The 23215-nt window shown below is 52.7% G+C and overlaps 2 protein-coding genes across 4 annotated transcripts; one reads left to right on the top strand and one right to left on the bottom strand.

The window, feature by feature from the left end:
- Nucleotides 1-1974: 1974 nt before the first annotated feature.
- On the top strand, nucleotides 1975-20379 carry CLTB (clathrin light chain B). Of its 3 annotated transcripts, none has more exons than XM_033414906.1 (6): nucleotides 1975-2373; nucleotides 7399-7445; nucleotides 14400-14517; nucleotides 14779-14890; nucleotides 17023-17076; nucleotides 19929-20379. In XM_033414906.1, exons 1-6 carry the CDS (start codon nucleotides 2187-2189, stop codon nucleotides 20098-20100), a joined length of 690 nt encoding a protein of 229 aa, XP_033270797.1. In that variant the 5' UTR covers nucleotides 1975-2186; the 3' UTR covers nucleotides 20101-20379. The 3 variants fall into 3 exon arrangements, with proteins under 3 accessions (XP_033270797.1, XP_004284884.1, XP_033270798.1); XM_033414907.2 differs by having other exon boundaries at nucleotides 2000-2373; nucleotides 14442-14517; XM_004284836.2 differs by lacking the exon at nucleotides 17023-17076.
- Nucleotides 20380-22203: 1824 nt separating this feature from the next.
- On the bottom strand, nucleotides 22204-23151 carry HIGD2A (HIG1 hypoxia inducible domain family member 2A). The gene is made up of 2 exons (XM_004284837.4): nucleotides 22961-23151; nucleotides 22204-22622 (listed from the first exon to the last, which is right to left on the bottom strand). The coding sequence occupies exons 1-2, from the start codon at nucleotides 23112-23114 to the stop codon at nucleotides 22456-22458; spliced, it is 321 nt and encodes a 106-aa protein (XP_004284885.1). The 5' UTR covers nucleotides 23115-23151; the 3' UTR covers nucleotides 22204-22455.
- Nucleotides 23152-23215: the final 64 nt, after the last annotated feature.

Below are 23215 nucleotides of genomic sequence, written 5' to 3' on the forward strand. Positions count from 1 at the left end.
CAATGTAATTGTACTTAACACTACTGAACTGTGCACTTAAAAATGGTAAAGGCCATACTTTTGATGTATTTTTTACCACAATTAAAAAAAATCTCTAAATTAAAAAAATAGAAGTTAACATAGTGGATGATTTACAGATGAAATTATATAATATATGGGGAAGAATAAAGGTTGCAGATGAAACAAGACTGACTCTATGTTGGTAACACTGAGGTTCAGGGGTTATTATGTGGAGTTGTATTATACCAATCTTTCTACTCTTCTGCATGCTTGAAATTTTCCATTAAAAATGTTTTTAAAATTTCTCCACTTCAGACTTCATAAGCTGAAATTTAGATTCTGTGCGACTGTCCCATATCTTTACTCAACTTTATTTATTCATGTCTTTTGACCATTACTGAGCTTCACAATTAAATGGAGAATTAGAAGACAAGAACTGTGTTTAGAGTTATCCAGAGATATTTAGGGAGGTGTCAAGAAAGTGGGAATCTCCAGCACAAAGAAGTGCTGCATGGTTCAAAAGATAACTTTTTAACGATCATTTTTAATATTCATGATTAAGAATAAGAGTCATGTACAAGAGCAAGCATGGTTGCAGAATGATCTGGACCAGTAATTTGTATAAATTAAGCATGGAGCTAAATTCTGCTGATGGTTAAATTAGGAAGGAGCAGGAAGGAAGGAAGAAATAGCTGGGAAGAGTGCCTGTAGTGGCACTGAAGTCTCCGGGAACCAAGTAAGAACATCCAGGGGAGAGCACGGCGGGCACAGAGCATGTTCACTAGTCCTTCTGTCTCTACAAAACCTGAAGTCCACATTTATGGCTGGTTTGTTAAACTAGGAAACTTTCAAGGTCTTTTCAGCACCTGAGCCTGCAGCTGGGGGAATGAGGGAGAGGAATGAGATGGATGATGGTGGAGTGCTGTGTTTGCACCAGGTTGTGCAGGGCCTGAAGCTTCTTTCTTTCTTTCCTACACTGATAAATAATTATATTCTCATCATAACAGTGAAAACTACATCAAAGTATTACTGTGCAAAACTGAAATTGCCCTTCGGTCTAGCCTTCTGCTCCCCACCCCCAAGGGAACCCCCAGTTTGCAGCACATCTTTCCTTTCTCTTTTCCAGGTTATAGTTGACTTTCAGGTTTCAAATTAGAAAGAGAAAATCCCAAAGCCCAGATCCAATGGTGGTTCTCCGGGCCCCCCAATACCCTGTGTTTAAATGTCAGAGCGCCTTTTACGCTGTGCTGTCTGGCCATTTCCCATCTGTAGGCCTCTTAGGTTGTAATCTCCCCATCGCCAAGGCTCGGTTTTACTGTATTTTGGAGACTGTTTATTCAGGGTGACTGAACGGCAGGCTGCCTGGATAAATTAGGTCTGCCTTTCCCAAGCTGGTTCATACTTAAGGGACATTTAAGGGACCCAGATTCCAAGTAGGGACCCAGTCAGGACACACAAACTCTGGCGGTCTGAGCTGAAGCCTCACCGAATGAAAGGAAGTGCTGAAGAAATGCACGGAAGCAACACGGCCTTGCGGGAAAGGCCCTGGACTTGCAGGAAAGATGCAGTAAAGCCGTGGAACTTACTGTCATTTCTCCAAGGCTCATGATAATGGGCTTCATAATACCCGCCTAGCTTAGGAGAAGAAACTTTTGCAGAATGAATCAGGAGCCAGGTTGCGCAGCGACCACCCCCTCGGTGCTCCCGAAGTCCGGGCTGCCAACCTGCGGTGGCCCTGTACACGCTATGGTCACTTTCTGCAGTCCGCTTCGCCTCTAGACCCTGCGGCAGCTGCGCCCTGTCCTGGTGTCCTGGAAATGCGTGCTGCTGGCCCGGAGCGGGGAGCGCGGCCCGGGCCTCTGGGCCCCTCGGGCTGCGCCGCCGTCCTGCTGCCGCCCTCCTGTGGCCGCTGTGAGGCGACCTCCGGCCGTCCTGCGGGCCTCCTCCCTCGGCCGGTGACATCACCGCATTCCCGTCCCGGCTCCTCCCGCCTGCAGCCGCAGTGACAGGCGAGCCGGGCCCGGTGGCGGAAAGAAAGTGCGGGGCCGCCGCGCCGAGCCTGTCCCCGCCGAGGCCGGCTTCCCCGGGCGGCTCGGGTGACAGTGTCGCGGCCGCCGGGCGCAGGGCGGGGCACGCGCCGGGCACAGCCGAGCGGCAGGCGGACGCTTCAGAGAGACGTGGGGAAAATGGCTGATGACTTTGGCTTCTTCTCGTCGACGGAGAGCGGGGCCCCCGAGGCGCCCGAGGAGGACCCGGCGGCTGCCTTCCTGGCCCAGCAGGAGAGTGAAATCGCGGGCATAGAGAATGACGAGGGCTTCGGGGCACCTGCTGGCAGCCAGGCGGCCCTCACGCAGCCGGGACCCGCGAATGGGGGTGAGTCAGCCTGGTGGCCTGGGGGTTGGGGTACCTGGGGCTCGCACCCGGGGTACCGGGTGGAGTGAACAGGGCCTGCTATGGCCAGCCAGGAGCAGGCCTGGGGCTAGTGTGTACCTGACCGGGACCTGGAGGAGATGCGGCGGGGACGGGGGGATCTTTTGGAGATCCCCATCTGAGGCCTTGCCTGGGGCTGTGGATCTGGTGGCTCCCAGGACAGAAATTCGTCATGACATTTCATCCCCAAGCCAACTCCACTATTGCCTGGCTCTGGAATCCAACACAGCTCAGGCTTGAGCTTCCCAGTAGGCTGGCTGCCCCAGGCCGAGCCCTGCAGGTGTGGGCAGAACCCCAGATCTCCCTGCTCCTCAGAAGTAGCTCCCTCCTAACAGCTGGGAAAGCAGGGGATGCTGGGTGCTCCAAGAACTCACAGACCTTCCCTGGGGAACACCTGCCATCCTGCAGTCACTGGTCTAGGCACTTTTCTTACATTTAATCATTTCATATGCATTATTAAACCCATTTCAGAGATGGCAAAACCGAGGCTCAAAAGGTACACTACTGAAACAACTAGCAAGTGGCAGAGTGAGGACTCTAAATCATTTCTCTCTAACTCTAACCCTTTCCACCTGACCACACTGTCTTCCATATGCCAGGCTCTGAGTTTGACACCAGGGTGGGGGCAGGAGCACAGAGGGCTTCAGTCAGATGTGGTCCTGTCCTCCTGGGGTTTGTAGCTCAATGGTTTTCCAAAGGAGGTCCAGGACTCAGGATTTGGGGCCTGGTCCTTGCAGTACTGTGTTTATCAACAATGTTCCTGCTCTGGCTCTGCCTGAAAGGGCAATTTCTTAACGTATCTAGTAAAAGAGTAGATATCACTTTCATGGGTACCTCCAAAACAGCGCTTGCTTCTTGTTAATGTTGTCGTTTTGGTAGGAGTTTATGGGCCTGTTGGAATAAGTGGTACCTTACATATTTTAAAAAAATGTTTACAAGTAAGGATCCTTTTAGTCATGTTTGTATTCATTCAGCATTTACTGAGCACCTACTGTGTGCCAGGCCCAGTGGGGATACAGATATGGATAAGACAGTTCCTGTGGCTTGAGGAGCTTGAAGCATCTCTGTATCCTCTTGGTATGAGAAACATAACAAGCCTTTTGTAACATATAAGAAACTGGAGGCCCAGAGAGCCTGAATATCTTGCCCAAAGTCACACAGCCATGAGTGACAGATCTGGGACTTGATCCCAGGCTTCTCAACTGTGGGCTCCATGCTCTTTCAAATGCTGTGGCAGTCACCCTGGGAGGTGATGAGATGTAGAGGTAGGGAGGGGGGTCTTTTGCTACCCAACCAAGCCAGCAGTGGAGGACTTCTGAAGAAGCAGCAGCTCCTAGCACTTCAGCGGGACCCTCACACATCCCAGGGAATTCCTAGGAAATGTGAGCCCACGTTCATGTACCGGTATTCATTTGTCCACATCTTCCCCTTGAGACCACCAACTTCCCCAGTCGGGTTGGCCTGGGAGAGGCCCTGCTGGGAGAGCCAGTGTCAGAACCACCTAAGAGAGAAGCAGGTAGAAGTCAGGCAGAGGGCCGCAGAGGTGGCTGGGGGTTGAGCAGGCTGTGACCTCTCCCAGGACAATGGGGCTCCAGGGGTTTACAGCCTGGATGGGAGGTTCCTTCTCCGGCAGGGGTGGTGCACAGATTGGCCCCAGACCTGAGGTGGCAGGGAGAGAAGCGGGGACGTGGCCCTCTGAGGGTCTCCCAGACTCACAACCAGTAAAGCTGCAAATGCTCAGCTGCTCTGCTGAGTGGGGCATGGGGATCCGGGAGGGGTTATGGGATGGCGGCTCAATAGGTGGCCAGATAGGATGGAATTGATTTGATCCTCCTAGGCCTAGACGGTGATGAGCAAGTAATCCCCCGAGACCAGTGATGAGTGCCAGAAGCCCAAATGAGGTGCGGAAAATGTGCCTTGGGCTGCTGGGAGCTGGGTGGAAGCTCCCGCAGCCAGCACCACTCATCACCAATGAGTCTCGTCTCTTAATTGATGCCCCTGTGCTGAGTGCACTGACGTTGGGCTCCCAGGGAAACTGTTTAGTGTAGGCCTGAGCCTGAGCCACTTTGAGTCTCTCCTCTGGGGCTGGAACTACGGCCAGCCTGAGCAATGGATACTTTGTTTCCATTCATCAGCCTTGGGTAGGGCCCAGGAGGTGTGTACATTTTCACACCCAGATTTCTAAGCACTCCACCTGGCTCTGACCCCGACTTGCCCAGTCATTTCCTGGCAAGCCCATTTCCCCTGATGGGCCTCAGTAACCTCCCAGGAATGTTCTGGACCCTTGTCTGCCCCTGTTCCAAAAGGGGTCAGGGATCTGAGAGAAGCAACACCCACAGGGTTATCCTTGGGACTCGTATCTGCCGTACTCCGGTTCTGCCGGCTTCGGACTGTGGACACGTGATTATCAACGTGCCGTGGAGTACTCATTGTGGGGACAGAGACTTTTAATTCTGTGTGTGGGTATGTGTGGATTCCCAAAGAGGTTAAGCCTCATTCCAGGGGAACACTCATGGGACTGAGAGACTGGGGCACAGAGACTTTCTGAAGGCCAGGGTGGGCGCCTGTGGACAAGGAGCCTGAGGCTGGGACTGGTCGGGGAGGCAGGGCCGCAACTTCCCCTCCAGAAATGCCAGGTGCACAGACCAGCATCATCGTGAATGGACCCTGGTAACGTAAGGCCCTGGTAGAGGAGATGCCCCAGGAGAAGAAGCCACTTTGCAGAAGATGCTGCCACTTTGCAGAAGATGCTGCCACTAATTTAGGGGCCAGGCCACCCATGCAGGAGAAACCCCATCTGAATGAGTAGGGAGGGTGGCTGACAACTGTTGGTCAAAATCAATCAATGTTTGGCTGTGCAAACAAAGTTGATTATAATCTATATCAGCTGGGCATTATTTCCATGGCATTAAGTATCCTTCTCTTCAGTCCCCAAGCTGAAAACACTGTCACTATTACTCACAGCTCTACCTGGCTGGTAAAGTGTACTTGTCCATCTGCGGTGATCTCGTGCAGCCTCCTGTGGGTCTTGGCTAAGAGGCACTGCAGTTTCTGAGAGTCCTCAGGCCTTGTAGATAACAGTGGGCCCCCAAAGAGCAATTCAGCTTCCATTTAGCCAAAACTGCTCACCCTTAGGAGCTGAATGGGGTACAGAGCCTTATAAGGGAGTGAATGACCCGTGGGAGGTCACAGTAATCGCATAAGAGCGTGGGGGGTTCTGTACGATATTCTGGGATAGCCCAGAGTTGAGACCTTCCATCAGCACCCAGGGAAGTAGGGGAAGTAGTAGAGGGCTTCCCAGAGGGGATGACTTGTGAGCTGGGCCTTGGAAAACAACTGGATCCCAAAGAACATTCTTTAGTGAGGGAAGCAGGAAGAAAGGTGTGGGATGCGGCATAGTGTGTTTGGGGAAGGAGGAAACCAGAATAGGGTTTGTGGGAGGGACTGGTGGGAAGTGAGGCAGGAAAAATGGGCAGGGCCAGATTGTAAAGATCCTCATGAGCTATGGGCCAAAGTTCAATGTACTCATTCAACAAATATTTATTGGGCTCCTATTATGTGTCAGGCACTGTTCTAGGTGCTGGATCCCAGCAGTGGACAAAACAAAGTCTCTGCCCTCCCAGAGGGCATTCAAGTGGGGAAGACAGATAAGCACATACAAAAATAAACATAGCAGGCTGTGGTAGGTGCTACGGAGAAAATAACTGCCCAGGGGAGGAGGTAGGGGTGCTGGGGGATGAATGTCAGGGGTGGTCAGGGAAGGCCTCTAATAAGGCAGTGTTTGAGCAGCAGCTGAAGGGCGTGAGGCAGCAGTCCACATAGAAATGGGCAGGAGAGCTTTCTAGGGAGAGGGGACAGCACCTGCCAAGGCCCCAAGGAAGGAGCAGGCCCTATCGGCCACCATGGTCCACGGGAAGTGGATTTCCTTTTGGTTTGTGTTCATTATATTTTTAATTAGAGGAGTGACATAGGTAAGTGTATGCTTTTCAAAACGTCAACCTTGGCAGCTGGTTTGAAAGAGGTTTGGGAGAGGGTGAAGATGGAGGCAGGGAGGCCAGTGAGTGGACAAAAACCATTTATTCCTTCTTTCTTTAATGCACTGATTCATTTGCTTATTCAACAATTAGTTTCTGAGCGTGTCCTAAGTCACAGGTACTGTGCACGGCTCTGGGGAAGACAGCGGTGAGGTTAATGGACACAGGCGTGCCCGTCCAGGTGCTTGCCACTAGCGGGACAGACAGGCCAAAGTAGTTGTACAGGTGGGCCAGGCTGGGGGCAGAGGGCGGAGGGCAACTTTGAGGATTCTTGTTGCAGCAGAAGCCACAGGAATTTGTGACTAACCAGATGTCAGGGAAAGGGACCGGGAGGAGTCACTGTTTAGGTGAGGGCAAAATCGACTCCTTCTGGGAGGGGCAGGAGGAGGAAAAGTAGGCCAGGTGCTGCCTGGTGGGGGCAGTGATTCCTGCTCTCCGAGGTGGAGCCATTGCTCAAGGCACCACAGGGACAGGCAGAGACCTGCAGGCCCCTCTTCCTGAGCCCTCGCAGACCCTGCCCTGAGCCTCCAGAGCCTCTGCCTGTTCACCAGGCACAAGCTCCACAGACAGTTGGGCCATTCCCAGCCGTGGCTGAGGGGAAATCAGTTTTGGGTATGTGAGGACCTATTATTGGCTGGGTGACCTTGGGCAATCACGTAGCCTCTCTGAGCCTCAATTTGAGAATCTGTAAAATGGGTTGATAACAGCTTTGTCACAAGGCTATGGTGAAAATCAGAGGTCATATGGCTGTGAGAAGGCTTTGTGCACAGTCAAGGATTGAGCCCAGGTTATTTGCATATCCATTATGTGTGCGTGTAGGGCGGGGAGTCAATATGCACATGGACATATACAGAGGTTGCTTCGGGGGCTAATGTAAGACCCTGCTTGCTATAAGCTGAGCAATGAGTGATGCTGTCTTCTGTTCTCTTTCCAGCGGGTTCTGAGGACATGGGGACCACAGTCAATGGAGATGTGTATCAGGTAAGCAAGATTCTGTTGTAGCAGGGGAAGGGACCGACGGCCTGGGTCTCAGTAACTTTTGGCCCCCATCATGGGTAGGATTAGGGATTCAAGTTCTGTTCATTGGGATGAGAACATCAAGAAAGATTTTGATGTGGTTCTTTTGGTCATGTAGGAGAAGGGGATGAAGAATAAGGACCACAGGGATCAATGGGGTGTTGCCTCAGGTTGCCCGTGATGATGTCCAGCTTCCAGAGGGAGAGATTAAGTGGCCTGCAGTGGCATGGGCTAAAGGAAACACAGGGCCCTGCACACGTGTGTGCCATTGGTGGGAGGCTGAAGCCAGTGGTCATCTGCACCATGTCTGAGCATTTTAACTGGGTGAGCCTTGGACCCAGAGATTCCACTTCTCAGAATTTTCCCAAAGGAAATAGCTGGACAAGGACACCCAGACTCTTTGCAGGATTATTTATAATAGCAGACAAACTGGAAACAACCTAAGTGCCTAGTATTGAGGGCCTGGGTAGGTAAATTGTAAAACCATTCTGTTGTTAAAAAGAGCAGTCAGAGCTTTCTGTATTGACATGAAAAGATGCCTATAATATAGTAAATGGAAAAGCAGCTTGCAGAATAATATGCACAGTATGGTCCTGTTTTTTATTTTAGAAATATGTTTTCATGAAAGATCTGAAAGGATGTGTACCAACTGTTAACAGTGGTTAGCCCCGAGCTTGCGGGAGAAGGGGGGATAAGGAAAGGGCTTTCACTTTCACTGGATTGTCTTAAAATTCTTTGTAGTGATCCTATAACACACATGCGCACACACTTACCCCCCCAAAAAAAAACAGCTAGTAAAGATATTTCTAGTTAAATACTGCTTCTCTCCGCACTCACTTAACCCCCCTCCCTTCATACATACACAGTTCATTTTGAAAGTACTTAAAGAACTTGGACCACAAATAGCATCCCCAGGACCCCACAGATGCAACAGTCTTTACCCCCAACCTGCAGATACCTGGGTGGGGGCAAAACCTTCACTGGATAAACTTTAATTCCCACTGGACTGGCTCAAAGACCCTTGACTGCTGGGGCTGCAGCTGCAGGATCTCCTGAGCTCTGCTTCGTTGAGGAGCTGGCCTCCTAAATCCTCAGGGAGAACAAACAATACTTTCTTATGTAAGAGAGATGGGCTGGTACCTTACACAGGGCAACTGGCCAAGTCCCATTTCTGGAAAATTACTCAACTACCAGCAAGCTAGAAAAGTCAGTCTCTAGGACTTTAAGGGCTTCGTGTCTCCCTGGGCCTGAGAGCACCAAATAAGCAGCATTGACGCCGGTACAGTTTGGCAGAGCATTGAGACTCAGGCTGCTCCTGTCCTGGGCACACTCAAAAGGACGTGGCCTGACCCAAAAGGTCTGTGTCCTAAAGTGGCCCTGGAGCTGGAGATACACTTGGGACCGGAGAAGTACCTAGAACACCATGAGCAGGATAATTTTCCCTTTCTATACATTAGGATCTTGAGGCCTTCTCCCTCCCTGCCCCAGGCCTCGCTTTGTATTTAATGGATCTGAGAAACCCTGGGCCTCATCCACAATCTCGGTGGGAACTCTTATTCTCCCTGCTACCAAGAATAACCCCAGCTATGTTTATCTGTAACTCATTTCACATCTGTGCCACGTTAGCATCCTAACAGGCAGGGGAGGGGTCACAGATGAGGCGAGTCACTCAGAAGCTTAGTGGCCAAGTTCAGGTTCATCTAGATCTCCTGCCCCTGATCTGGTGCCCTTTGTACCATCCCCTTGTTGCTGGAGCAGGCAGGCCACAGCCCCTGGCTGGCGGGTGGGAAGCCCCTGCAGACTTTTCTTAGGATGGAGCATAGAGCAGGGTCTGGCTTGTGCACCCCAGGCTTTCAAGGGTCCTGGGCAGAACTTTCCTGCTACCTTTCTTAATCTTTTCTGGAAGGCTATGGGCCACTAGGGGGTCCAACTGTGAACCTGGTCCCCAACAAGGCCTAAGGATAAGCCTGCATCCCCGTTGAGCTACTTAGAGGAATCAACAGCTCAGCTCAGCTTAGCTTTAGCTGGTCAATCCCACAGATTGGTTATGCCTCATCCTCCTGGCTGTCCCTGGAGTCACAGTACATGCTCGGCCAGCATGGCCCCCCGGAAGCCCTTGTGGTGGTATCCAGTGTCCAGCGGAGGGGTGCCTCGGGAGAGGAGTGCTGGGGAGCTGGGCTGAGAAAGCCTGGCCCTGACTGTAGCCTGTGGCCTTTTGGTCCACAGGACATTCCTGCCTGACCTCTTCCCTTTCGAGCTTGGGAGGGACTCAGAGCATTCCTGTAGCCCCTGGTGAGCCCTCCTGGGCTGCCAGCCCCCCTGGCGGCTGACCCGATTTCCTCACTGCGACAGTCAAGTGATTAAAGAGGAGCCCGGCTGTGGCCCTCCCGACCTCACTGCTCACTGGCAGGGGCAGGGCAGGAAAATAAGTCCAGAGCAGCTGGAGAAGGGGAGTCAGCAAATAGCTTCTCAGGGCCTTGTCTGCTGGCAGCACCACTGTGTTCTTCCTGGTTGTGGTGATGGTACAGCGCAAGCCAGTCTGCTGGGGGCATGCCACGGGCAATGGTGAGCCCTGCAGCTCTGCCACCCATGCATGTGCATGTGCATGTCCACTACAGGCTACAGGGGTCACAGGGCAGTTATCGCATTCAGGCCCCATTTTGCACCCCGAGTGGGATGTTGTCACTCCCATTTGACAGGTGACGAAACCTAAGGAGCGCAGGGAAGGGACTTCTTAAAGGTCGCGCATCCAGTGAGTCGCAGGAGGGGACTTAAAGCCCAGTCGCTCTGATGCTGTGTCCCCGTGCCCTCCACATCGCTTTGCAGGCAGCCCCTCATTCCTTCATTTAGTCAACTCGCATTCTGAGTGCCATGCGCTGTGCTCAGGGCCTCAGATGTAGAGGCAAATCCCATGGATGTTTGTCCTCGAAGAGCTCAAAGGACAGAGACCTGAAAGTCATGCAGGATGGCAAGGGCTTGGGTGTGGGGCTGGTCTCAAGAGTTCTTACTATGCGTCAGGCACCACCCAAAAACTTTATGTGGATTAACTCATTTCATCCTCTCAACACCCCTACGATGTAGGTTCTGTCATTATCCCCATTTTACAGATGAGGAGGAGGAGGCACAGGGAGGTTTAATAGCTCTGGTTGCACAGCAGGGAAGAGCTGGGACCTGAACCAGGCTCAGGCGCCAGACGCTGCACTGAAGTCAGAGAGTGTGACAGGGACGGATGTTTTAAGTGGGTTCCAGGCTGCCCAGGGGCATGTGGGTGGTCCTGGCTAGGGGGACAGCATGTGCAAAGGCACAGAGGATAAGATACGCATTCTGGGGCTTGCCTGGAGCCTGGCACCTGCTGCAGAGAAGGGTGTGCTGGGGGAACCTGAAGAGACCATGGGTGCAGGGCTGCTGTGCCCGCAGGCGGAAGGGACGCGGGTTGGGGGGGCGGGCACAGCTCCCAGCCAGAGCCTGTTACTAGGCCGTGCTGGTGGAGGACGCAGGCCCAGCTTGGCCAGGCTTTGTGCCCAGGGCCGGGGCACAGCATGCTTGGACCACACTGAGCAGTGCCCCTGGATGTGCAGTGCAGCTGCTCTAGGCTCTGCGCCCCCCCCCGCCCCAGAGAAGCCCCAGGGACTCTCAAGCTGCTCCTACACCCAGACTGCTCCTACGCGGGGCGCTGTGGCGGGCTGCGGCAGAGGAGTTTGGATGGAGTCAGACAACCTGCGCTTCATTTCTGGCTTTTCCCAGCCGGACGGCTTTGGACTAGTTACTGCCCTGAGCTGGATTTCTCCTTTGTGAAATTGGGATTAGAAGCCCTGCACTGCTGCCTCCGCAGGTCTGTTGAGAAAAGTGCTCTGTAGCCCTGGAAGCTGCTTCTAAATCCCTGACCTAGCCACTGAGTGAGCCAAGTGGGGTGCGTGTGTGGGTGTGAGAGAGACAGACGGGGAATGGGGCGTGGGGCAGTGGGAGGAGGGGGTGCAGTCTCTAATCTTGGGATGGTAGACTTATCAGGGAGACCAAAATCACGTGACACAGAAGTAACTTTGGTCCCTATTGGCTATGTATGGACACACGTGTGGCTATGTGTGACACCCAGGAATTCAGTTTGAATTCTGGCCCTGCCAGTTCCTGGCCAGGTGACCCTGGGACTTCGGAGCTAGACTTTTCCTACCTGTAAAACAAAGATAATGAAACCCACCATGTAGGGTTGTAAAGACCAAAGGGAACCGTTTAATTGCAAGTTCTCTGCCAGTTTTAAAACGCTGTAACCTGTGAGTCTTAATTTTGGGGCAGTCTTGATGGAGATGGTGGGTCCTGAAGGACACCATGGGATGACTTTTACCCAGAGGACCCCCTCCAGCCCACCTCTCCCACCCCATCTGCTCCACACCTGGTAGCATCTCTGTACTCAGATGTTTGCAAAGGCACCGGCCTCATGTGGTCCTTAAGCGGCCAGCTCTTGGTCTGAAATGCCCTTTCCCTATCTCTTCCCAGCCTACTCTGCTCCCAGGCTAGAAAGGTCATGCCCTCCCTTGTCCCCACTCTTTTCATGACCCGTGTTATGCATGTACCCCAGCTATGGTCCTCATTTGTGAGGGACTCCCTCTGCAAGCTCCCGGATGAAGGGCTGTCTCGTTCATCCCTGACCCCAAGCCTGAACATCTGTTAATTCATTCAAGTAATGTTCTTGAAATCCTCCTACAGCCAGGCCCTCCATGTTCTACATACTATAAAGAGACAGGCAGTCTCTGTCCTCATGGAATTCCCTTACTGGGGGGCGGGGTAGGGTGGGGTGCGGTGGGCAGATAGTAAACATGTTAACAAACCAGGCTTTTAAGATATCCTGAATGCCAAGAAGAAATAAAATGTAGCACCTGGATAAACACATAGAAAGTAAAAGTAACTGCATTTGTCTGCAGATGGGACAGTCTATAGGATTGGGCAGAGGTCCTGGTAGCCTAGCCTCAGGACAGGGCTGTTCCCAGAACTGGAAAGGTACATCCGTGATCAACTCGTGTTGTCCAGATTAGGGCCCTGGAAAGGCCCCTCGAGATGTCTTGAGAGACTCTCTCAGTTGAAGTGTAATGCTGGGCAGGAAAGAGGAATAAGGACAGCGCCCCAACTGCCCCACCCAAGGGTGGGCCTGATCCAAGGAGCCAGGCTGCACCTCTCCGCCCTGGGCCTGCCCTTCCTTCTCCCCAAAGACAGCTGGAGATGCAGCCCTGATGTTCCATCTGCGTGCTCCTTCGCCCTGCTGCTCACAGTCCCTTGGGCAGACGCTTACCCAGCCCTTCTTCTGAACCGGGCACATGCTGGCCCCGGGGGGGATCTTCATCCACATGGCCACTGCTTACTGAGCACCAGCTGTATGCCCACAGCAGGCACCACTGGACAGATGTTGTTGGGTGGGGAGAAGATACGCTGGTACTCGTGACAGTTTTAATGAGTGCTTGCAGGAGGAGCACAGGGAGCAATAAAAAGATGGGACAGGAGTTCAGAGGCTATAAACAAGGTCCTGTCCTGCCCACTGGGAGCTCACGGTCCAGTGGGGAGACACCTGCAGTAGAAGGTGAGGGTGTGACAAGAAGCACAGAGAGGACAGGGTGTGAAATCTGTTTTGGGGCTGGGAAATATCCCAGAGCTGGTGACCTCTGAGCTGGAAACTTGTGGGGTGGAATAAGATTTCATCAGCCAGAGAAAGGAGGGAAGACAACTGAAGGCGAAAAGCACAAAGGAGACGAAAGCGGGCAGCATGGGCGTGTGGGATGTGTGCAGACAGGAATGCACGGGGCGGACAGAGCACCAGAGTGGGCGTGCCAGGAGATGGGGCTGGATCATAAAGTCTCCAGCTTTGCGAGACCAGAGGGGAGCCCCATCCTTGCTGGGCTGAGCTCTCAGCCTGCAATGCTTCAAGTCACCACCCTGGCAGGTGGTGTGGAGAACTGGGCAGAGCCCTGGCTTGGGAGCCAGAGGACTGGACTCTGGCCCTGCTTCTGCCACTGTGTTGTGCCATCTCTCCTGGCCTCAGTTTCCTCCCCTATAAAATGGGAATTAATAATAATAATAATTCTAGCTACCATTTACTGAGCCATCACTCCATGCCAGGCACTCTTGTAAATGTCTTATAAATATTGTTGCATCAAATCCTCACAACTAGCTCGTAGAGGTAATTTTATTACTATTCTCACTTCAGATGAGAAAACTGAGGCCAGGCAAGGTTGAGCAACTTGCCTGGGCTACACACATATATAGCAGGCAGTAGAGGTGGGATTTGAACCCAGATGGTCCAGCTGCAGAGTCTGAGTTTTTCATCACTGTACAGTCGTAGCCATGGCCACCCTGCCTATCTCAGGGCTGCTCGTTCACTCAGCAAATAGTTATTGAGTACCTGCTACATGCCAGGCACTGTGCTAGGTGCTGGGGACACAGCAGTGAACAGGACAGGCAAGGTCCCTGTTGCCACAAGGGTGACATTCTGATGGAGGAGACAGACAATGGACAAGTAAGCATATTATAAAGTGAGGCCATTTGGGACTGTGTTATTTGGTAAATAAAACTAATAGGGCAGGGCTTTAATGATAGAAACACAGGGAACTCTCTGAGTGCCAAGAAGCGTTTGAAGTTCTTTACACTTTTTTAACTCATTTCATCCTCATATTAACCCTGTGGGGTGGGTGCTATTTTGTAGCCCATTTTATGATGAGGAAAGTGAGGCACAGAGAGGTTGAGTAACTTGCCCACGGTCACACAAGGAGCAGAATTACTGGCAGAGGGCACAGCAAGTGCAAAGGCAGGGTACAGTCCCAGGAGACAGTGGGTATGAGGTGGTTTGAGATGTGAGGGGGTGTCCTGGTACTCAGGCGCCAGACACAGAGGGGCAGGTGGACAGGCTGGGTACACTGCCGTGTGTTTGTGTCCTAGGAGGCTAATGGTCCAGCTGATGGCTATGCTGCAATTGCCCAGGTCGACAGGCTGACGCAGGAACCCGAGAGCATCCGCAAATGGAGAGAGGAGCAGCGGAAACGGCTGCAAGAGCTGGGTGAGGGCAGGGCTGAGTGTGCAAGCTGGGCTGGTCCCCCTGGCCCCGGGCTCCCCACGGGGTTGGCTCTCTGGGACACGGTCGGGTGGGGAAGCCTTAGGCTATATGGGGCCCTGCCCCACCTTAATGTGGGATTGGCTGAGGATGGACCCAGGGCTGCCTGCCGGGGCCGAGGGGAGAAGCAGCAGCCAGAAGCACAGCCAGCTGTGCCTCACATCCCTCCTGGAAAGCTGCTGTTCATTCACCTGTTGTGGGTTGCAGATGCTGCCTCCAAAGTGATGGAACAGGAGTGGCGGGAGAAGGCCAAGAAGGACCTGGAGGAATGGAACCAGCGCCAGAGTGAACAAGTTGAGAGGAACAAGATCAACAACCGGTGAGAGGAGCTGTGAGGGTGCGAGGGGACTGTAGGGTCATGAGGGAACTATGGGGACATGAGAGGACCTACAGGGATATGAGGAGCTATGGGGACATGAGAGGACCTATGGGGACATGAGAGGACCTACAGGGATATGAGGAGCTATTGGGGACATAAGAGGACCTATGGGGACACGAGAGGACCTATGGGGCATGAGAGGACCTATGGGGCATGAGAGGACCTATGGGGACGTGAGAGGACCTACAGGGATATGAGGAGCTATGGGGACATAAGAGGACCTATGGTGACATGAGAGGACTGATGGGGACATGAGAGGGCCTATGGGGACATGAGAGGACCTATGGGGACGTGAGAGGACCTACAGGAATATGAGGAGTTATGGGGACATAAGAGGACCTATGGTGACATGAGAGGACTGATGGGGACATGAGAGGACCTATGGGGACAATGAGAGGAACTATGGTGGGGGGACTGTCTTGAGGATGGGTGATTTGGTGGCAAGAACGCGGAGGAAGGAGAAGCCGAACCCACGATGATGTTTCCTCAGTGGCCTGTGGAACTCAGCGCGCTGAGCTCTGCAGAGCTGGTATGCCGTTAAGCTCTGACCTCCTCACCACGACAGACAAAAGTGAGTCTGCCAGTAAGCAGACGAGGTCCTGGGACCCAGTGGGATGTAAGCCAGGCCATCCTGGAGCCCAGTGGCCAACAGCTCGACCTGGGCCGCCTGTGGCCATGGTTATCATGACAGAGAACACAGGCCTGGCAGGAAGGGAAGAACCAAGCCGTGTGCAGGATTTTATTGCTTATAGAAATGATAATGCTTCGACCCAGAAGTGGCTAAAGAATAAAGGGAAGTTAGTGGCCTATATAACTGGAAAGGCCAGGAGTAAGGGCTGCAGACCCAGTGGACTCAGGCACTGAAACAAAGTTCGTCAGTGCTCACTTTTACTGTCTCTCGGTCTGCTTTCCCCTACGTGGCCTTCACTCTTGGGCACACACCCCTGGGATGGGGGCAAAGGTGGCCACTAGCAGCTCCAGGCTTCTGCTCGATTTTCTTGGCAACTTCAGTGAAAATAAGCCTCTTGCTCCCAACAGCTCTAGCTGAAGTCCTCTACCTGACCTTCATTGGTCTGGTGTGGGTCACGTGCCCACCCCAGGCCCAGTGATTGTCTCGGGGGAGGGACTCTCCCGTAGACCCAGCTTGGTCGATAGTCCCATTACTTGGGTTGTGCATGGGGTCCGGTCCCACCCAAACCACAGGGACTGAGTGGGGGCAGCTGATGCTTCAAAGGACAATCAGGATGCCCTTCCTGGAAGAAGGGGGACAGATGTTGGTCAGGAAAGATAGCAGAGGCCCACCGGAGAATACCTTGCAGAAATGGTCTCAGACTAGAGACTGCCAGCAGCCCCTACCTCTGAGGCTGTGCACTTCAAGGTACAAGACTTGCCAGAAAGGAAAAGGCTGGCTCTGGGAAGCCATCAGCTGGAAGCTGCTGCATGCCAGGCCCTGGGCCGGGCACTGCGGAGGCCGAGCTGAGAAGGACGCAGTCTGTGTCCTCAAAGAGCAGAGGAGGGAAACACACGGGTACAGCTGAACTCAGTAGTAGGGCCCTCTGCAGGAAAGCTGTGGAAGCAAGGGATGTGGGTGGCGGAGGGACCTCTGTGTCTAGGGACCTGGGCTTTGGAAGGTGGCTAGGAGTTCACCAGGAGAAAGAGGGCAGGGGGTGGGGGAGGGTATTCTAGACTAGGGAACAGCATGATACGAAAGAAAGGACGTTGTGCTTGGGCACCAGTGAGTGGCGGGAGACAGGGCCGGAATGAGGGCTCCCATGTGCAGGGCCTTGGAGGCGAGGGGCGGGCAGACACAGGCGGTGGGGAGCCACTGAAGGTTTGTAAACAGGGGGACTAATATGATAGGGCTGAGTTTTAGAAAAGGCCACCCACTCGGGTGGGTGGAGGATCCCTGCTCTCCTCTCAGGACTGTGGAGAGTTGCTGAGCCTTCCAGAACTATGCTTCCTAACACGTCTCCAACTGGAGGTACTAACGCTGTCTCTCTTTCTCTTTAACCCTCTGCCTGTCTGTCCATCTTGCCATCCCGTCTTCCCCCACCTAACCCCCTTCCCTCAAGGATCGCCGACAAAGCATTCTACCAGCAGCCAGATGCTGATATCATCGGCTACGTGTACGTGTCTCCTTTGCTCCTCTGCAAGGGCCTGTGTGTGGCTGGCAGTTTCTTGAGTCTCCCCCTTGTGGGGTATAAATGAGTATGGCTGGGCCTGGGGCAATGATCAGAGCAGGAGGTGAGCCCAAGGGGTGGGTACAGGCACCAACCCTCACCTCCATCCCTCCAGCAAATGTTTATTGAGCATCTTTGAGACAGCTTTGCTAAAATCCAGGCAAAGAAAAGAAAGGAATGTCCGGCCATCCCCAGGTGAGAGAGGCAAAGGGCAAAGCAGCCCAACTCCCTCCTTTTGAGATGCCTCTTGGAGGGGGGAGGTGGGGTGAGTCTTCTATTGAACAAACAAACATTGAGGGCTGGTGCTAGAGGTATAAAGAATGCACAGCCATTCCCCGCTCCTGCCCACAAGTGCACTGCTCCTCCTTAGAACTTCAGCCTGAATTTGGTCATGAGCCCCTGTCCAGACCACCAGTGGTTCCCTTTCACGTGTTTCTGCTTTGAGGTCTAGTTGGTCCTGTGCCTGATCCAGACCAGAGATGGCAGAGATTTCCTCTTATGCCGCCCCGCTGGCTGGTAGTGACAGCCTGGACAGTGTGCTGGGGATTGTGAAGCCGAAGAAAATAATGCAGTGATGAATGTGTGATGATCGCCACGTGTGTATGTGCCAAATATTTGCTGTTCCTTGCTCTGGATACGCCCTTGGCAGGCCTCTGACACTGTCTGGGCTAACGCTTCTCTCACAGATCATGGGACACACCAGAATAACAGCTTTCCACTCCTTCCTTCCGTCCACTCTTCCATCTGTCCAGTGCCAGTCTCTGGTCAGACAGGAGTAAGACACACATGGTCTGTCCCCCCAAGTTGCTCATGATCAAGAGTGTGTTGTGATAAGAGCCACATGCAAGGACACAGTGGGCTCAGGGAGAGCCCAGGCAGGCTTCAGAGGTCAGAGTCCACCGGCCCTTAAAGTGTGAGAAGGAGTGTGCTGGGTGGGGAGGGTGAGAAGGGAATGGCATCCTAGGTGGGAAAAGCTGCTGGGGCAAAGGCGATGAGATGGGAAATATCTAGCGGCCTGCAGCGCCTGGAGCGGTGGGAATGGGGAGAGAAGGTCAGTTTGGAGCCAGTTGCAAAAAGCCTGTCGTGAGATGTTAAAAAGCTCAGACTTGATCCTGAAGGCAGCGGGGAGCCATGGGAGGTTTCAAGCAGGAGAGTGGGGATGGAAGAAGGGCATCGGCGCTGAGGAATACCACAGGGCGTTCAGTGCTCCTGTTGCACCCGAAGAAATGGTCCAAGGAGCACCCAAGGGAGTCCTGAAGAGAGGAATAGTCTAGACCAGCGCTTCTCAGTCTTCCATGTGCCTATGAATCACCAGGGCCTCTTGTCAAAATGGAGATTCTGATTCAGAAGGACTGAGGTGAGGCCATGATTCTGCATTTGCAACAAGCTCCATGGTGATGCCGGTGCTGCTGGACCATGAACCCCACTTTGAGCAACAAGGTTAGAGGCAAGCCTCTTGACCCAGAAGAGAGAGCTCCTAGGATCGCTCCCCTCAGCCCCACTGGTCAGCCAATGTCACACAGCACCTTACATTTTCTCAAGCCTACACACACCTGCTACGTTGTTTGATTCTCAGGCCAGTGAGACAGATCAGCAAGGTGGAGGCACTGATCCTCCCTTCCCAGGTTAGGAAATAAGCACACACCAGGGAAGCAAGATCACTAGCGAGGGGCCGGGTCACCTGATCTGGGGCCGGCTCATCCTGAGCCGTGGGGATCACGTGGAGAGCTCCCTGCCATCGGTCAGTGCCTGGCATGTGGCAGAACTGGTCCTGCTTGAGATGCAGGGGGCTTCTAAGGAGAAAGGGGCTTTAGGGACACTTGTTGGCGAAACAGGACAGAGACCCAGCCCTCCCCACCCCAGAATCCCTCATTGCTTTTCTCTTAATGACTCCCATGTTTAGGTTTTGTCCACTAAACTACATTTATTATACTTTGTTTCCCCATTGTTCTTTAATCAGTGGCTTCTGTAACTGTCAGCCAGAACTTCTGATGAAAAACCCACCAGTTTCCATCCTAATTTGATTCCAATCAAAGGCAAAGACTCCAGTGGAGCATTCCTCAGGCTGTGGCGCCAAAGAGATAATAGTCATTTGGGGCTAAAAAGAGTTCTGTAGTCAAGTATGCTTGGGATATGGCAGATTCTATATCCATCGTGTACTCACATTCGTGGTGCACATAAGCACATTAAAGGCTTTGCAAGTCTTGTTTTGAAGATCTTCTTTAACTGATTCTTCTATACATTTTTGACCACAGCTCTTTTCTAAAGAACACTTGTAGGGTCCACAGAACCCCGAGGCAATGCTGAACCAGAGACTTCAGCTAGGTGGTTAGTCAATGTCCTGCTTAGTTTTTGGAAATGTTGAAAATAGCTGAGATACTGCATTAGTTCCTCCAAGGGCCTTTAGGTGTCAGGAGCCCCAGTTTGGGAACTCTTGATAGAGAGGTAATGGACAGACAGTGCTGGGGCAGGGGTAGGAGGCTACTTGAGCTACAGTGGCAAGGGAAGACCTTTCTGAGGAGGTAAGGCCTGCACTCAGACCTGAATTACAAGAAGCAACAAGCCATGAACATGTCTGGGGGAAGAGGTGACCAAAAGTACAAAGGCCCTGAGGTAGGACCAAACTAGGCTGTTCCTGGGGGCCTGAGGTCAGAAGGCCCGGGGCTGGGGAGGAGACGTCTAGACAAAGGACCCCAGAGTAGGCTGGACAAAGCAGTCTTGCTCAGTGGGAGCAGCGCATCACTGATTAAGGGGAAAGGCAGACAGCTATGAAACCTCTGTCCTATCTCCACCTGCAGGGCATCTGAGGAGGCTTTTGTGAAGGAATCCAAGGAGGAGACCCCAGGCACAGAGTGGGAGAAGGTGGCCCAGCTGTGTGACTTCAACCCCAAGAGCAGCAAGCAGTGCAAAGACGTGTCCCGCCTGCGCTCGGTGCTCATGTCCCTGAAGCAGACGCCGCTGTCCCGCTAGGAGCCTGCCACCAACATGGCCGCCATACAGGGGCCGGGCCGGGCAGAGGAGGAGCAGCTGCTTTGGCCAGGGGGAAATGCCTCCAGCAGCTGCTACACAGCCTATTCCGTTCCTCGCCATCTCCCGGGGCCGGGAAGGGGAACCCTCACCCCTCTCAACTGTCATTCCCTCACGGCCCTACGGCCCAGCCCCTCACATCTCCTCTCAGTCCACAAAATTGTGACTGTCCCTCCTGATGTATTTTTTTTTCTTGGCTTAAAGGGTGTGTTGTTAACTCTTTTTACACTTATTTCATTCTCATTTCTCTGGAAGCCACAAACTGGTGTCAGGGCTGTTTGTGCTTAGAACTTTCCCAGCTTCATGGGCTTGAGAGAAGGTAGGGCTATTTCCCTGGTAACCCAGGAGCTCCCAGCTGGCAGAGGGCATCCCAATCTGTCTATGTCTGCTGCCTCCAGCCCCAGGAGGAAAGACAACCTCTCACAGAATGCTTTGCAAGCTTGATCCTTTCTGATCCTTGAACAAACCCATGACATAGGGATTCTGTTGGTCTGTCATATAGCCACAGACACCCAGAGGGGAAGCAGCTTGGAGGGAAGAGGTAAGACCAGAGGTTCCCGGTGGGTGCTTCCTCTTTGCCTGGGTGAGGGGCTGGTGAAGGTAGCCTCTGCCACAACCCTTCCTTGGGATTGGTCAGGACCCTCTGCCTCTTTCAGCTGTGCTCTTCTGTGGATTTGGGAGAAACAATCAGTGACAACACCTTCCCCTTCAAGAGCGTTGCAAACAGGTTATGTTCAAGCCATTGTGATCTGAACAATGTTTAAAAATATTTAATTGCCAACCGTATTAGTTTCCTAGAGCTGCCATAACAAAATACCACAGTGTCTGGTTTAGAACAACAGAAATTTATTCTCACTGTTCTGGAAGTCATAAATCTGAAATCATGGTGTCAGCAGGGCCATGATCCCTCCAAAGGCACTAGGGAAGTATCTGTGTTCCTTGGTGTTCCTTGCCTTGTACAAGCATTACTACAATCCTGAGTTCATCTTCACATCGCCTGCTCTCTATACATGTCCGTTGCTGTGTCCAAATTTCCCCTTTGTATAAGGACACCAGTCATATTGGATTAGGGCCCACCCTACTGACCTCATTTTAGCTTGATTACCTCTGAAAAGACCCTATTCCCAAATAAGGTCACATTCTGAGGTACTGGGGTTAGGACTTCAACTAATCTTTTCTTTTTTGGAGGGAGGGGAGCCCACAACACCAACAGTTAAAAATAGTGGCCATCCTCTCTAGAAGTGCCGTAGTCCTCACCACTTCATATCTGTTCCTTGTGGAGGCCAAGGGTCACCACAAGTACTGCTTTACATTTATAATCCCTGTCTTACAGCTGAAAGAGCATGGTGGGGGCAAGAAACTTAGCTGGCCTAAGTCATTCAGCTGGTGTTGAAACTGATGGAGTCACAGATGGAAGGAACCTGAATCCAAATCAACACTTTAGGGATGACTGCAGACCAGGAACACCTGTTTGAGACTTTACATGAATGAGAAACTCATGAGTTGCCTCTCTTCTAGAGGTTGCTCAGGTCCCCAGCCTCCTTTTTTCCTTAGCCATAAAACACTAGGTGCTGCCACAAACCACTGGCAAGCTTTGGGGATTATGCTTTATGCCCTTTCTGTTACACCACGCTGCTTCTCTAAGCCTCAGTTTCCTGGTCCATAAAATGCATCAAGAACCAAGCTGAGATGGTCTAGATCAGTGGAGCCTTAGGTGCTCTCAGGAGGTGGGATTGGGGTCAGGAGCAGAAGTGGAAGGCAGAGCCCCCTGCCTCTGACAGAACCATGGCAGGCCTCATATGAAGGAAGGTTTTCTACTGAAAGTTTGAAAACTGTTGGAAAGCTCAGTTTTTAGGTTTTTTTTCATATAACATCACTGTAGAGACTCTCTACTTTTAATAAGTACCCCAGGGTGATTGCTACCAGGAAAGTTTGAGAATCAGTAGACTATTGGAATTCTAAGAGCCCCTGCAGTCTTTAGTCTGTTTTCTCCTAAAACCAAAAACCAAAAAGCATGGGGGTGAGACTGGGAATGAATTCACCAAATTACAAGTGGATCAGAGTTTATTAAGTAGGGAGTGGTGAAGGTGCAGCACAACTAGAAGTATGCAACACTCAAACTGAACCGAACCTGAGATTCCTGAAAAAAATCTGTCGGTTACACAATTGGCCACTTCTGCCCCCACTGATACAGGGGCTTGTCAGGGGACATGAGGGAATAATGCCAGTGGCAGGACCGGTGGTTGCTCCTGGAGCTGGGAACGATCTCCGCGGAGCTTTCAAGGGCAGGCCACCGACTCAGGGTCGAGATTTCATAGTGGATGCAGCCAGACCCATCAAGATGGCTACGACCGTGAAGCCCTGGGCGGCGATTCGGGTGCGCATCATGAGCTGGGAGCGCTGGCTCTGACCCCGGTGGAAGCAGTAGAGGCCGTAGGTAAGGGCGGCCGCTGTGCCCAGGCAGCCTGAAGAGGCGACAAAGCAGGCGGGAAGCACCCTCCCCGCCTTGGGCTCCCGCCCCCAGGGTCAAAATCTCTAAACAGCAGCTGAGGAGAGGGGGGTATGGGGTGGAGCTGAGGTGGGAGGGGCTGGCCAAAGCGGGGGTCCTCCGTGTCAGAATCGGCCCCATCTCAGCGCCCCAATCCCGTCCAGCTCCTACTCCAATCACCGCCCGGCCCCTTCGCTACATCTCTGGTCTACTCTCATTCCAGTCCCCCCTGGCTTCCCCGGTCCTCCCCGATTTCATTCCCCTGTACATCACTGTCTTCTTGGTCTACAGTACCTTTAGCGCCCGCTTGCTTACCTATGGGTACCATTGGGTTCTCGCGGGTCTTGCGAAGAAACTTTTCCTTGAAGCTTTCCGAAGTGCTGTATACACTGGGGCTAAAGCCCTCAATGACTGGGGGCTGCGATGGTTCAAAGGGTGCCTCCGGAGTGACGGGGCCAGGAGTCGCCATGTTTTAGGCTACAGCAGCAGAAGAAAATCCGGACGCTAAACCCCGCCTCCTGATGAGGTCATCAAAGAGGGCGGGGGAAAAGGACTATGCTCAGTGTTGTA

The sequence above is a fragment of the Orcinus orca genome, chromosome 3 (genome assembly GCF_937001465.1).
Source record: "Orcinus orca chromosome 3, mOrcOrc1.1, whole genome shotgun sequence".
Lineage (NCBI taxonomy): Eukaryota > Metazoa > Chordata > Mammalia > Artiodactyla > Delphinidae > Orcinus > Orcinus orca.